This window comes from Sphaerodactylus townsendi, linkage group LG10, assembly GCF_021028975.2.
Source record: "Sphaerodactylus townsendi isolate TG3544 linkage group LG10, MPM_Stown_v2.3, whole genome shotgun sequence".
In the NCBI taxonomy this organism is placed as follows: Eukaryota; Metazoa; Chordata; class Lepidosauria; order Squamata; family Sphaerodactylidae; genus Sphaerodactylus; species Sphaerodactylus townsendi.
In genome coordinates this window covers 78,234,934-78,249,316 of record NC_059434.1, presented here as the reverse complement: position 1 = coordinate 78,249,316, position 14,383 = coordinate 78,234,934, and the positions used below count along the sequence as shown (strand labels likewise).

General features: G+C 44.5%; 1 protein-coding gene across 4 annotated transcripts in view; it reads right to left on the bottom strand.

Annotated features, from left to right (window-relative positions):
- The window catches only part of HNRNPD (heterogeneous nuclear ribonucleoprotein D), a 16,984-nt gene extending 2,804 nt beyond the window's left edge, over positions 1-14,180 (bottom strand). For 2 of the 4 annotated variants that reach the window (XM_048509023.1, XM_048509024.1), the window contains exons 1-7: positions 13,805-14,180; positions 10,425-10,484; positions 5,839-6,007; positions 5,536-5,697; positions 2,982-3,113; positions 2,029-2,128; positions 1,096-1,242 (exon numbers count right to left, since the gene is read on the bottom strand). In XM_048509023.1, the coding sequence (XP_048364980.1) occupies positions 1,096-1,242; positions 2,029-2,128; positions 2,982-3,113; positions 5,536-5,697; positions 5,839-6,007; positions 10,425-10,484; positions 13,805-14,001 (967 nt within the window). In that variant the 5' untranslated portion in view covers positions 14,002-14,180. The remainder of the gene's footprint in view (positions 1-1,095; positions 1,243-2,028; positions 2,129-2,981; positions 3,114-5,535; positions 5,698-5,838; positions 6,008-10,424; positions 10,485-13,804) is intronic. The other 2 variants (XM_048509025.1, XM_048509026.1) reach the window with 2 other exon arrangements.
- Between the last annotated feature and the right edge of the window lie 203 nt (positions 14,181-14,383).

The following is a 14,383-nucleotide window of genomic DNA, read 5'->3' as shown; positions in this document are numbered from 1 at the left end:
ACCACCAGGCATTCCACTAATGCAGTTTTGGTGGATTCTGCCCTCAATGCTGCTGATATTTTTATGCTGAAGGCTGTGTGCTGAGTTTTAATTGAATTATGATTTTATTGTTATTGTACTGATATGTTGTTAGCCCCCTGCCCCAGCTCCAATTAGTTGGAGGGGGTTAAAACTCTAATCAAATCAAATCAATAAAATGTCAAGAGATCAGGAGATCCTAACTTTCCTGCAGTATTCCTGGAAATATATGGATCGGGCACCCTACAACCTGTTTATGATCAGAAGGGATGGGAGGCGGGGAGGATTTTGGCAAAAAAAGGGGGGGGGGAATCTCACAGGAACTGCTAATTTCAGGGGGGAAATGTAAAGGGATGGGTTTCAGAAGGCTGCAGTGGGCAGAAAAAGCAGAAAAGTCACAGTCAGATCTCATCAGATCTGTGCTAAGAGGAGGAATCCAAACTGCTACCTTCTATGTCACAGTCAATTTACTTGGGAGTAGAAAACCCAGAGCAACAGTCTCCCTCCGTCTCTAGTCTCACAGCAATACTGGATGTTCTCTGACTTTTGTTTGGATTTGTCATTCAAAGTGCATAAGCAGGGTGCTGAGACGCTCTTCGACCACCCCCCCGCCAAGAATTGTTCTCTGAGCACTTGATTGGCTGAGAAATCAAGGGCCATCTCACACACAGTCACAATGCTCCATCATCTTTTGAGTTTCCAACACATATCTTTCGCTTGCAGCACTTTTCATTTGTGAAATTCGACTGTGTTTCTTCATCGTGCAAGGTGATTTAAGGTGACATTCAACTATGTTTCTCCGCCATACAAAACATAACCCCTCTATGTCAGTGGTTCTCAACCTTCCTAATGTTGCGACCCTTTAATACAGTTCCTCATGTTGTGGTGACCCCCAACCCTAACATTTATCCATTTTACAGATGGAGAACACTGATGCAGAGTCTCTTAGGCGACCCCTGTGAAAGGGTCGTTCGACCCCCCAAAGGGGTCACGACCCACAGGTTGAGAACCGCTGCTCTAAATCATAGTGAAGATACACAAGCACCAACCAAACACAGTGTGTTGCAGCATACTTACTGCTATAGTCCCCATATCCATAATAGTTGTTGTAGCCGGTATAGTCATAGCCTCCGTAGCCACCGTAGCCCTGACTGTTGTAGCCATAGTTGCCATAGCCCTGATTCCAGTAGTTACTGTATCCCTGGTTCCAGCTTTGACTGGGGCCTGCAAGGGAATCATCAGAGTTACACACACAGTCTGACAGCAATAAACATGTGGGCACAGTTAACTGGAAAAATCAACAGGCCACATTTCTAAATAAAAAACATATGCAGATTAAGGGCTCATGGTGTAGCAGGAGAGCTCATGTGGTGTAAATAAATAAATCTAATAAACAGTGGTTCAGTGTCCAGCTGGGATCTGGGAGACAATGATCTGAATCCCCATTCTGCCGTGGAAACACACTAGGTGCCTGGCATCACACTTTCAATCTAGTCTACCTTGCACGGTTGTTGTGAGAATAAAATGGAGGAGGGGAGCTGCTCTGGGTCCCCCACTGGGGTGAAAAGTGAGGCATAAATGAAGTAAATAATTAAAAAAAACCAGGCTACACAGCACAAAATAATGTAGTACATTCTAATCAGCTGTATAAATTTCCCTCTTGTTCAAGTATAACTGTTGTGTCAAACATCATCCAAGTACCACAGAATTCCCAAAATCCTAGAGCAGCTGTCAGTAAACAACCGTTGAAGATGTTTCACCATCAAAAAAAGAGAGGGTTGTACATCGCCCATCAGGTACACAAGTTCATAGAGAAACTTGGTGAACATTTCACACATATAGATTGTCAAGAATGCTTAACTGGGAAAGAAACTAACGGTCCAACTCTAAGCAGAGTTAGGAGAGTGTAACAGAAACACAACTGACAGTGGATTTCCCTTCAGGCGTTTTGTTTCAGAAGGCCAATTATGCAAACAGGTGTGCAGCAGGTAGACAAACAGGCAAGCTTACCTCCACCTCTGCCACGAGATCTTCCAGAAAATCCCCCCCGGGTCCCCCACTGCTGTTGCTGCTGATACTGTTCTTTTGACATGGCGACTTTGATTTCACACTGAAAGGAGGAAAAGAGGAGCTTGTACAGGTAGCTCGCCAGTTCTGCAAAATACTAAGCATTTACTCTATGTTCGAGCAATTAATTTTGGAGTGTCAATGGAAGAATGCCAACACATCAGGAAGAGCAAGACTTTTGGCAGCACAAGTTTTAAAAAGATTTATAGTAGAAAAATACATGACTCAGAGATACTTTAGACATACACAGCAAACTTCTCTCTTACTTGTGGGGTAATTTAGCAGCATTATTTTATTTTCCTTTACTTAGGAAATCTTGGTTGATAAGTCAAACTAGTTTATGTTGATAAGTCAGACTAGTTTCTGGACCAGGAAGAATGTGCTTCTTAGTAAAATGATGCCTGCTTCAACCTACAGATTAAATAACTACACTGGAGGATGGGGGGTGAGTAGAGAAAAGCAACTGGAATTGTTAAGGACAGGCGATGTTCCAGAATGTTTTTTTTACCAACAACTGAAACCTATATGAACTCTCATGTCCACAGGAAAGGTCATTTTAATGACCATCACTGTAAGTGGATGTTCAAGGCGGTAACTAGTATACAGTTAGAAGCGATTTAGAGTCTCATTAAGAGTTAACACACGTCGCTCTAAATTTCCAGAACTCTTGACTGGTCACACAAAGTGAAAAAGTGGTACATGTTCCTAAAGCTGCACTGGTGGAACTTACAAGTGCCATTTCATCGCTAGAACGCAGGATCAAAATCTACTTTCTACTGGTGCTCTGTCCACATGTTACTGGTTTTGGCCACAAGGCCATCTCGGTTATCGCTGGAGTTGGGCTCAGTGACTCTCTCTCACAAAACATGCTCTGGAAGCACAAGCCTCAAACATACTTTACTAAGACCAACGTTGTGGTATTTTTTCTCCATAATCTTCTTCACTGGCTCCTCCTCTTTGAAAGTAATGAAGCAAAATCCACGGCGTTTATTGGTTTTGTTGTCCATCGGAAGTTCTATTGATTCCACCTGGTTGACAGACAAATGCAGATAAACAGCAGACTAAGGACACTGCGCTTGTATTTTTGGTTACAGTCAAATTGAACAATGTGCAGGCCGCTGATAATTTGGGTCACCTGTTTTAAGACAGACCAGCTGCTCCTGAGATAACTTGCCCATCTTTAATACTTTAATTATTCCCGTGTCATTTTGCTAAGCCCATAAAAGGCTGGGAGTACATGGAACAAGAAGTCACTAAGAACCAATTTAAGGTCTTATAAAGTTATGCAACGCTTACTTTCCCAAAATAGAACTGAAATACTTATGAAATGTCATTTTTTGACGCAAAACAGAAATTCAGCAAATTAAAAGTTACCAGCAATTTCTCTTAAAGGCATTATATTCTTAAGATTTAACTTAGTTTTGGTCTGAGTCAATTAGATGAGAAGTCTTTTAGGGTGAAGCAATAAACTGCGATCCACATCCTACTGAAGTCAACAGCAAACCACCCATCAATTCCACTGAACTGGCAGTACCCTAAGGCTCTGGAAACTAATTACTCCCAGCCCAAGTACAGTATTAGAAAGGTCGCAGCAATTTTTCAACTGACTTGTGGTGGAAAGCCAACAAGAGCATAAAAGCATCTGGTCTGGGATAACTCATCCCTGAGGGATAACGAGATGAATGTTTTACGTCCTCAGATTTAGGACAGTGCAGAAGTCGCTGTGGGTACGGACAGAGAGAGGCATCACAGCTAGAGTCCCAAGCACATAAAGAGGATCAGAGCGTGTAGCTGCATTTATGCTACTGCTATAAATCTCAATGCCAAGATGGGCAAATTGGAAGTTCTGGGAATAATAGTGGGAATATACTGAGAATTTTAAAATAGCCTATGTAACATAAAAGACCCAGAAAATTTGCGAAGGGACTGGCCTATGTTCTGTCCAGGTACACTGGTGAAAAACATTATTAGACAGAACCATTAAATACAGTGGAAAGAAAACCATGGCTTCATAGCCAGCGCGGTGTAGTGGCTAACAGTAGGTGCATTCTAATCTGGAGAACTGGGCTTGATTCCCTGCCCTGCCACTTGAGCTGTGGAGGCTTATCTGGTGAACCAGATTAGCTTGTGCATTCCAAAACATGCCAGCTTGGTGACCTTGGGCTAGTCACAGTTCTTCAGAGCTCTCTTAGCCCCACCCACCTCACAGGGTGTCTGTTGCGAGGGGGGAAGGGAAAAGAGATTGTGAGCCTCTTTGAGAGAAAGGGGGGTTATAAATACAAACGCCTCCTCCTCTTCTTCTTCTGAAGCTCTTCAAGAGTTCACAGGCATAAATGTAGCTGGTAATCTGATAGGTATCATATACTTGCACTTCAATCCTTTGTGCCATGTGCAGAGTTTACAGAAGCCCACTTCCTGGTGGCCCCCTCCCACTGCAGCCTGCTGAACTCTGAAACTGTGGCGGTTGAAAGGAGGGGAGACAGCAGGGGCTGCAGGAAGTGCAAAAACTGTCCCTGCCTCTTCCCAGCAAAAATATGATTTGGAGAGTCTGTCAAGAGTTTCCTTGAAAGTCCCTCAGCAACAGCTAAGCAGTAACAGCTGGGCAGATCACCTTACCACGATTCGTTAAAGAGCATATGGTAGAAGGGAGAAGCTGATAGCAGTGTAATTCACCCAGTGATCTATACAAGGATTAAAGAACTCCAAAAGGAGTCCGCTGAACAGGCTGAATGGGCAAAAAAAATGGTAAATAGGATGCAAAGTACAGAATCCTGGCCCCAAAGTGAACTGATGTGGACGCCAATAAGAGCCTCAAGTTACTAAGATTATCTGGAAAGTAGGGGCCTTGGAGTGACGGCATTTCACTGAAAAAGACTCCTTTGAAAGAGACAGCAATTCTCTTCCCTAGTTATTTCAAAGAAGAACTGCCAGCGCCAAATGTACTTTAAATAAAGAGCTATGACTCAGTCACAACTGAAATACGATCCTGGCTGCCACCTCTCAAAATGCCTTGCATTAGAAAAGGTGCAGAAAAGAGCAGTTCTTGTGGAAATGCTAGAAAGGCTATTTTCATAATTTGCCAGTCATCCGGGCCCATTTCAGCAGTCTTCCAAATCCATTCATGTGCTAACTCTTTTCTCACACTCTGAGACTGGTTACACCTAAAGCAACTGATGCTATCTTGAAGTTGTAACCCAGCTTTCAAAGAAAAATAACATAATCTCCAAACACTTTTCAGGGTGGTGACCGGGATTGGGGAGAAGTACTTAATACTGCCGAGATAATCAAGTCCTTTCCGCTCCTGCATGCCTACACTATTACAAGATAACAGAACAAGGGAGGGAACGCTTATATTGCACTCTTAAACTGTTTAGCATATGATAAATATGATTACGAGAACAGTTTCTTAAATCTAAGCGACTCCCGTTAACAGACAAGGGGGTGGCTTACCTCACCGAAACCTCCAAAGTATTCCCTTATTTTTTCTTCAGGTGTATCTGGAGATAAGCCCCCCACAAAAATCTTTTTAACCGGCTCTTTTGTTTTCATCGCTTTAGCCCTTTTGGGATCAATCACTTTGCCATTCAATTTATGCTCCTTCTGATCCATAACCTGCAAAGAGTTATAATTTTTTTTTAAAGTCACAAAAATGAATCATTCCAAATTGTGTAAATGTGAGAACTGGATTCACACACATGTAAGAACTGGATTTTTTAGACAAATAGTCACCAGTAAAACAAAAAACAAACATACCTTGTCCACGCTCTCAGATTCCTTGAACAGCACAAAGCCAAAACCTCTCGACCGACCAGTAATGGGATCTAGCTTCAGGGTGCAGTCCACAACTTCACCAAATTTGGTGAAGTAGTCCTTCAAATCTTTCTTTGTCGTATCCCAGCTAAGCCCTCCAATGAACATCTTCCTGTAAAGAAGTTTTAAAGCTGTTGAGTTTCAAAGGAAATAAAAATATCCAGACTCAAGAAGCAAACTGGGACAAGATACCATGCCACTCTCATTCTAAACATGCACCCTGTTTCTCCGAAAATAAGACATCCCCTGAAAATAAGACGTAGTAGAGGTTTTGATGAAATGCTAAATATAAAGCATCCCCCGAAAGTAAGACGTAGCAAAGTTTTTGTTTGGAAACATGCCCGTCGAAAAGAACACCAGAGAATGCAGCTGTGGAGCGGAAAAATATGACATCCCCTGAAAATAAGACGTAGTGCATCTTTGGGAGCAAAAATTAATATAAGACACTGTCTTATTTTTGGGGAAACACAGTATTTCAGAACTAAGCTAGGTTGGGTTTAATGCTTTTAGGTTAGGACCAATCTTTTAAAAATCCAAATCTACAATCCTGACTTGTACTAAATGATTACTATAAAACTAAATTCAATATCAGACATACAAACAATATCATAATAACTGGACTGAGAAGAAGTGGCGTAGTGGTTAAGAGCAGGTGCATGCTAATCTGGAGAACTGGGTGTGATTCCCTGCTCTGCCACTTGATCTGTGGGGGCTTGTGCACTCCAACACATGCCAGCTGGGTGACCTTGGGCTAGTCACAGTTCTTCGGAGCTCTCTCAGCCCCACCCACCTCACAAGCTGTTTGTTGTGGGGGGAAGGAAAAGGATATTGTAAGCCTCTTTGAGTCTCCTTACAGGAGAGAAAGGGGGAGTATAAATCCAAAGTCCTCTTCTTCTGAGGGGACACAATCAACACTCTAGTAACAGGATTGAGCAACACACAAAACTACATACATTGAGATCAATAAGTTTTGGATATTACAAGGATTTTCACATGAGACAGCAATGATATAATCAGGACAGGTCTCTGCTAATCAAACAAAACCACCAAACAGAAGCTTTCAAACCAACCGAGATGTTCAGCCACTTTTTAAAGAGCAGTGCCAGACAACAGCATTCATATGCCACCAACCATGCCAGATTCCCTAAAGCTTTGCAAAAAAGGCCCAGTTTGGAGGGGAAGTAACACCTAAGGACCCAAAAGAACAGAGGGACCACTGTCCAGTGGCCAGCATCCAACCATACAACGCCACTCAAAAAGGGACAGCCAATCATCCTCAGAAGGCAACCCCTTCACCTATCAGGAAGCAGCTGAAGAGCTACTTATCTGGAGAGCACCTCACAGCTGTTTTTGCCAGCAGAGCTACATGATAAGTCAGATGCTGAGGGGAGGGGGGGGGGGTAGTACCTCAGCTGGCAAGCCAGAAGCCTCAATAGCTCAGATCACCACTGCAGCAGGTGGTCAGTACTGGTGGGGTGGGGGAAGAGAGAGGCTGCCTCAGCTGGCAAGTCCACAGTGGGCTCACCAGCCCAGATTGGCATTGGGGGGATGGCTCGCCAGACCAGATCTGGAGAAGGGTGGGTGCCCGGACTGGTAAGCCTGCAGCAGGCTCACCAGTCCAGATCAGGAGCGACAGGGAGGATTGTCTTAGCTGGCTCGCAGGCCTAACAAGCCCTCTCAAGGAGCCAGATCTCGCTCCCAGGCCGCATATTTGACTCCGCTGGTCTGGGAGGCTATACACAGAAAGACTCAGCTAAAACTTCCTTAGGAAGCAGTCGCACAAGCCTAGAGAAAATGAATCCAGGTACAATTTTCTGCAGGAGGACTGAAAAGAACAGCCCCCCTAGTGAATGCGTGCCATCATATTAAACAAGATTACACGCACTGCAGGCACGTCCTTAGATTAGCCTACAGGCTATCTTGGATGCTTCAGTACATTACGTTCTTCTTGCAGAAAATAAAAAAAATGCACATTTCACAACAAGAGTAATTACCAAGCATGTCAAGACAATATTTCAGAGCCACAGATGCAAAGGACTGGGAATATAGGCAACAGGTAAGGCTTAGTTTCTCTGGAAAACAGTGCTTAGTTTTTCTAGAAAATATTGCTCAAAAGAAAACTTTGACAAAACCTTTTTTGGCTTCAGGAACCTGCTCTAAAGCGCGCACACCAGATTAATTTTCGCGTTCTCAGCATTTTCAATTTTAACGACCATATTTTCTAATTATAGTTACCATAAAATATAATCCTAAAGTCATCATAGCTTCCTGTGCATTTTATTCAAACTATGACCAATAGCACATAAATATGACAGTAACTTTGCCTGCTACCTAACGCTTCTAACACTAGTATAGCTTTCCCAATTACTCAGTTTTATTGTCGTTATGAAAAGCTCCATTTAATTGAATACTGCAGCCAGTAAAGAAACCAGCTGCTTAAGAAATGAATTATTTTACCAATGCTAAATAGTACAAAATAAAAAACTGACAAAAACTTCAGGTGCGTGCATTTTTATGCCAAACGGAGCAAACTATTTCTGATGTGAAATTATTCTATAAGGATACTCCACCCTGTGCAGAACTATGTGACACTCTAATTCCCTGCCTGCTGTACAGTTATGTGGAAGAGATTTTTATTCTAGAGTATCAGAAAATATTATGAGTTTAATAGCCTTCTAATGTTAAATATGAAGATCTTAACTCTTAAAGTGGCAATTCTGTTTCTCCCTTGGGAGCAATCTGGATATTAAACACGGTCAGTAAAAATGCCTTCCACATTAGAAAAACTAACAGTTTGGGAAATGAAGCAATTGTAGCTTTTAAAAGTGGCCCGCGAGCACAATTCTACCGGAGAACAAGAGCAAGAACAGTCTGAAAATTCTACAAAAGACAACGCCAAGTATACAGCATACAGAAGCAGTCTGCCATATCAGCAGAGTACAGAGATATATTCTTGTGAATTCCTGTCAACTATCTTTAAAAGCCAAATGGAACGCATGTGTTTAGATAAATGGAAAGCCAATCCCCAAAATTTGGGGGGGACGAATGTTTAAAATCATGAAACCCATAAAATCCAGCCAAAGTTCATGTGCTCCAACCAAATTTAAGTGAAGAGCCGTTGCCAACGGGAAATTAGTTCAAACCACGCAGCCACCGCTTCTCATAGTCAGCTACACATGCCATTCGGGTCCCTCAAACTGACCCATTTCAATCAATGGAATTTACAAAACGCAAGGCTTAGGTGAGGTTGGAAGGCAAGGAGGGAGGAAACATGACAGCCATGTTTGGATATTTGAAGGGATGTCATGTTGGGGAGGGAGCAAGCTTGTTTTCTGCGGCTTCAGAGACTAGGACAAGGGTTCAAGGTGAAGGAAAAGAGATTCCACCTAAGCATAAGGGAAAACTCCCTGACAGTAAGGGCTACAGTGGAATGCACTCCCTCAGAGTATGGTGGAGTCTCCTTCTTTGGAGTTTTTTAAAGACAGGCTGGATGGCCATCTGCCAGGAGAGCTGCGATTGTATGCTCCTGCATTGCAGGGGGTTGGACTTGATGGCCACTGGGGTCTCTTCCATGAGTCTTTGAAAAAAGGAAGAGGGGCTAACCCAGGCCTCCCTTGACCTAGATGGGCCAGGCTAGCCTGATCACATCAGATCTCCAAAGCTAAGCAAGGTCAGCCTGGGTCAGTACTTGGATGGGAGACCACCAAAGATGTTCAGGGTCACTATGTAGAGGGAGGCCATGGCAAACCACCTCTGAACGTCTCTTGCCCAGAAAACCCTACGGAGTTGCCATAAGTCAGCTGCCACTCGATGGCAAAAGCAAACATACACACACACATACACACACATCGCAAAAAAACAGGCCTTACAGAATTGAGGAAAATGATTACAATCTTGGTCAGAAGCAGAGCTGTGCTATTTTGCGCAAGCTGAGACTGCCACAGCAATGGCCAGCTGGCCTCCCCGCATGCACTGCGGATCCCCTTGGAATATCTCTGTAACAGGTCTTGCAGTTAAGAAGGACGCATAGAAATCAGCTGCTTTGGGTGTTTGTTTGCAGTGAAGCAGCAGCCAGCTTAAGGCAAAGGTCCCCAAGCTTCTTGAGCCTGCAGGCACATTTGGAATTCTGACGCAGCACAGTGGATATAACAACAAAATGGCTGCCACAAGAGGCACAGCCAACCAGGAAATGATTGCCACAGCTTAACTTCAGTATCACCCTGTCGGTTTTTGTGCTTTGGTGGCAGCTGCTGCTGCAGAGGCAGCATTTTAAAAAAATCTGCCCAGCCAATCAAATCTCCAATAGTGCTTCAGAAGCCTTGCTGGATAAAAGCCCGACCTGGCCTTACCCTCTTACTACAAAGTGGGCGGATGCCAGAAAAGAGGTCAGAGGGTGCCATGGTGCCCACAGGCACCATGGGTTGTCAAGGCACGAGACGCTCAGAAACGGTTTGCTTTTGCCTGCCTCTGCACAAACACCCTGGTATCCCCTGGTGGTCTCCCATCCAAATACAGACCAAGGTTCTTACCTTCCAAAATCAGACGAGGTCAGGCTATCTGAGTCAGGGTCATTTCTTAAGACGCAGTTCCTCAAAAAGATAATGAGAGGAGAGCAAATGAGTAGGAGCTAGTTTATAAATATATTTTTTTCATGGATTACACAATAAGCTAAATATATCTTGGCTGAGGACACATGGTTTGGGCTGAACAAGCATTGCCAAAAGACTTAAAATAAGAAAACAGCTTTGGTAGATAATGTAACCAAAATGAATGACAGTTATGCTACTTGCCACCTCACTGATACCTCCCTTGTGAAAAAGGGCAATGTGTTTTAGCACTGCCTTCAATGGGAAATTTTTGATAACCCTCAATGATGCGGCTGGCCTCCACACGGGCCAGGGCTTTTACAGCGCTGGCCCCGGCCTGGTGGAACACTCTTCCTCCAACTGTCCGGGCCCTGCAGGATCTTTGCTGGACGTTGTTTTATTGTTACTGTATTAACCGTAGTTTTAATGGATTTTTAGCTGGTAGCAAATGGAGTTGTATATTTATTATCTGTAAACTATGTATCTGTATTGCCATTTGCTCCACCTGTTCTGGGGTTGGGTTGGGTTATTTGTGCGGGGAAGTTTGTGTTGTGCACAGCCCTTTTGGGATCGGGCGGTATAAAAATCTAACTAACTAATAAATAAAAATAAGGCACTTGTCTAAACAATACCATGTGCAGCCACTAATACAAAAGGCAGATGTGACGCCAGGACCACAGGAGCAGCAAGTCAAGACACGCTCCAGGATGGAACAAAGGAGGGCTGGGTTAGGGAAATAACTAACATTAATCGAGGACTCAAAAAGGAATCTGCTATCCTCAAGTCACAGAATTCTACAAAACACTAAATTCCAGTGCAAATGTATAACGTCACAGGACTTTTGTGCACAAGTCATGTAGCAAGTTTACACTTCTACTGTGTAGGCTTAAGGAGATCTATATATATCTGAAAAGACAGTTTGCCATCTGCTATACGAAAGTCACACCTACATGCCAGACTGCCTATTATGCCCACATTAAATAAATGGGCAGTGTTTCCTTTTAAATCATACAGTTCCCCATTCCCACTAAGACTCTAAACCAGGGCTCTGCAACCTGCAGCTCTCCAGATGTTCATGGACTACAAATTGGCCACGCTGGCAGGGGCTGATGGGAATTGTAGTCCATTAACATCTGGAGAGCAGCAGGTTGCAGACCCCTGCCCTAAACATTCCAAGTTCTAATCAGATCCTTCCATTCTTTTGACATCTCTAACAATCTAGCCCAAGCTCTTTTTCAACATCCACACCGTGCACAGAAACAGACCTGTGCCTAAAGTACTTGTGTTAATGCAAAGAACTCGAGAACTGGGGAAAAAATGACACAGAGCCAAGAATCAGTAATTACTATTGTAAGAAGTTTGGGCAATGTGTCCAAAAAGGAATTCAAATCCAAACCCCAAACCTAAAGCAAGCTAAAACATATGTTTTAGATGTTTGTTTTAATGATTGATTGATTGATTAATTATTCGATTTAAATCCCGCCCTCCCCCGAAGGGCTCAGGGCAGCTAGCAACCAGTGAATAACAGCAAAATACTAATCAAATATTTGTATTATATTTGTAAGACTACAGAATCGCCTCTTAAACAGCCCTCTACTACTGCAAACACACTCCCATGACGGCACTGTTATTACTTCCATTGTGACATCACCAAACTTTGTAAGAAATATACAAACTTTGGAAGAAATAGACATCCCTGCCTTGAGGATATCACAATCCAATGTTAAGCCTATTGTTCTTCCATCTGTCCTCCAACAACAGTGCCTGGCATTTTAAAGAAAGCCAGCATGGTCTAGTAGCGGTAAGAGTGCTAGATTAGGACCAGTGAGACCATGACTCAAAGCAAGCCAGGTGATCTTTGGGCAAGTCTTTCTCCATCAGTTTAACCCACCACCCAGGGCAGTAGTGAAAATAAACACCAAAAACACATATCCCAGCCTAAGCTCCTTAAAGGAAGGATGGGATCAAGGACTGCATAAAGATTTGAGCCATCCTATCAAAAACAACAACACAACAAATGTCAGTGCGTTTCAGTGTGCCTGGGGATTTCAAACTCTTCAGGAGACAGAAGCACGTTCTTGGGGAACACAGCTTCTTTTCTATTCTTAAAAAGTTAAGCCACTGTGGCCATTCCACAGCAAAATCCACGCTTCCTCTATTATTATGCCCATCTGGAACTGTGTGCAGGCTCTCCAGCTAAAGTTCACCCAATAGAATCGGGGCTGTTTCAGCTGGTATCACACAGCTCTTGCTCGAACTTCGCACACAACCCAAGCACAGCTTGGGAGATTTGTTTTGAAGCTGCCCGACAGAACTCTTAAGCCCTGTGCGGAAGCCTCTCGCTGAGCTCCTCAGAGAAACACCAATAAAGCCCTACCAAACTTCTTGTGACTTGTGCAGATGGCCTACTGTCTTTGCAGACATATATATACGCATTTGTACATACGCACACAAATGCATATGGCTCGGCTTAAGCCTACACAGTTGTTTTACTTTCTCTTTTTGCAACTTGCAGCTATGGGCTTGTTCTGAGTTGTGTCGATGGCACGCTTTATTTATTTACTTAATATACTGCCCCATCCCCGAAGGGCTCTGGGCGGTGTACACCTTACGGTTGCCTGGTATGTTTCACAAGCCAATAAAGGTCTTCTGCCTGACTGCCCGGGGCAAGTGGAAATTTGCTGCCATTCCCACCCCAGAGAACAGACAAGGACCTGGTTGTCCTCCCTGCCTCTTACAAAATATCTTGGGCAATTGGCCAAGCTGGCAGGGGCTGATGGGAATCGTAGTCCATGAACATCTGGGGCACCAGAGTGGGACACCCCTGGTATAGAGAGACCGACTGTTTACACTTTGCCCAACAGTTTAAAATTATTGAAGAACTGAAAACCCCGCACAACCGCGGATAGGGTTCTGGTCTGGAACATGTATACATTCTCTACAAGTTGTGGACATTTAAGATACATAGTGAAAAATCCATATTCCTTTTGTGGACTTTGGTGATTTAAAACGACTTACAATGTTCTGGAAAAAAATTGTTTTTGGAAATGAAATCTGTACCTGTATTAGAAAATAAGCAGTACAATACAGATTACAGATTAGTATATCTGTACAATACAGATTAGTATATCTGTAAATGTTGCACATTAATAGAGCATTTTCACTCTTCTTCTCTGTGTATATGCTTATGTTTGAAGCCACTGGGCATAGTGTAAATAGCGTCCTCCCTCCCCCCCCCCCCCGGAGGAGATCCCTCCCCCGCCGACAAACACCCATCCGCCCCAATAGGGAGATTTACACGCGAGTAGACCCGTCCCTCTCACCCTTCATCTTCCTCGTTCTTGCTGGCGTCGATTTTGGCTCCCTCCGACTCGCCGCCTCCTCCACCGCCGCCGCCGCCTCCCCCTTCGGCGCCGTCGCCGCCGCCTTCGCCCGCCGCGTCTCCCTCAAGCTGCTCCGCCGCCTCCGGAGCCTCCGCCGCTTCCACGTCGCTGGCGAACTGCGCCTCCTCCTCCGACATGGCTGCCCGGCTGGGAAAAAGAAAGAGGGGAGGCGGAGACCGGGATCTGGACCGCGGCGGCGGCTGCGCTCAGCCCGAGAATCGCGGGCTTTTCTTCCCGCTCCTTCCTCACGCTTTAATGGCGCCGCCTCGATGGTCCCAACCTAAAATGGCCGCCGGAAGAACCGCAGCGGCGCGGTGGGTCACGTGGCCGTCTCCACACAGAGAGAGAGAGGGAGGGAGAGCGGCTGTGGTGGTGCCGCGCAGGAGCCGGCCAGAGCGACTAACTCCAGTCCCTGCCCCTTGGAGCCGTCCTGACCAATGGCGGCTTTCGAGTCAGTCCCGGAAGTTTGAACTGTCCGCGCAGTTCTAGCCTTCCCCTAGTTGCACTCTATGGTTCGTT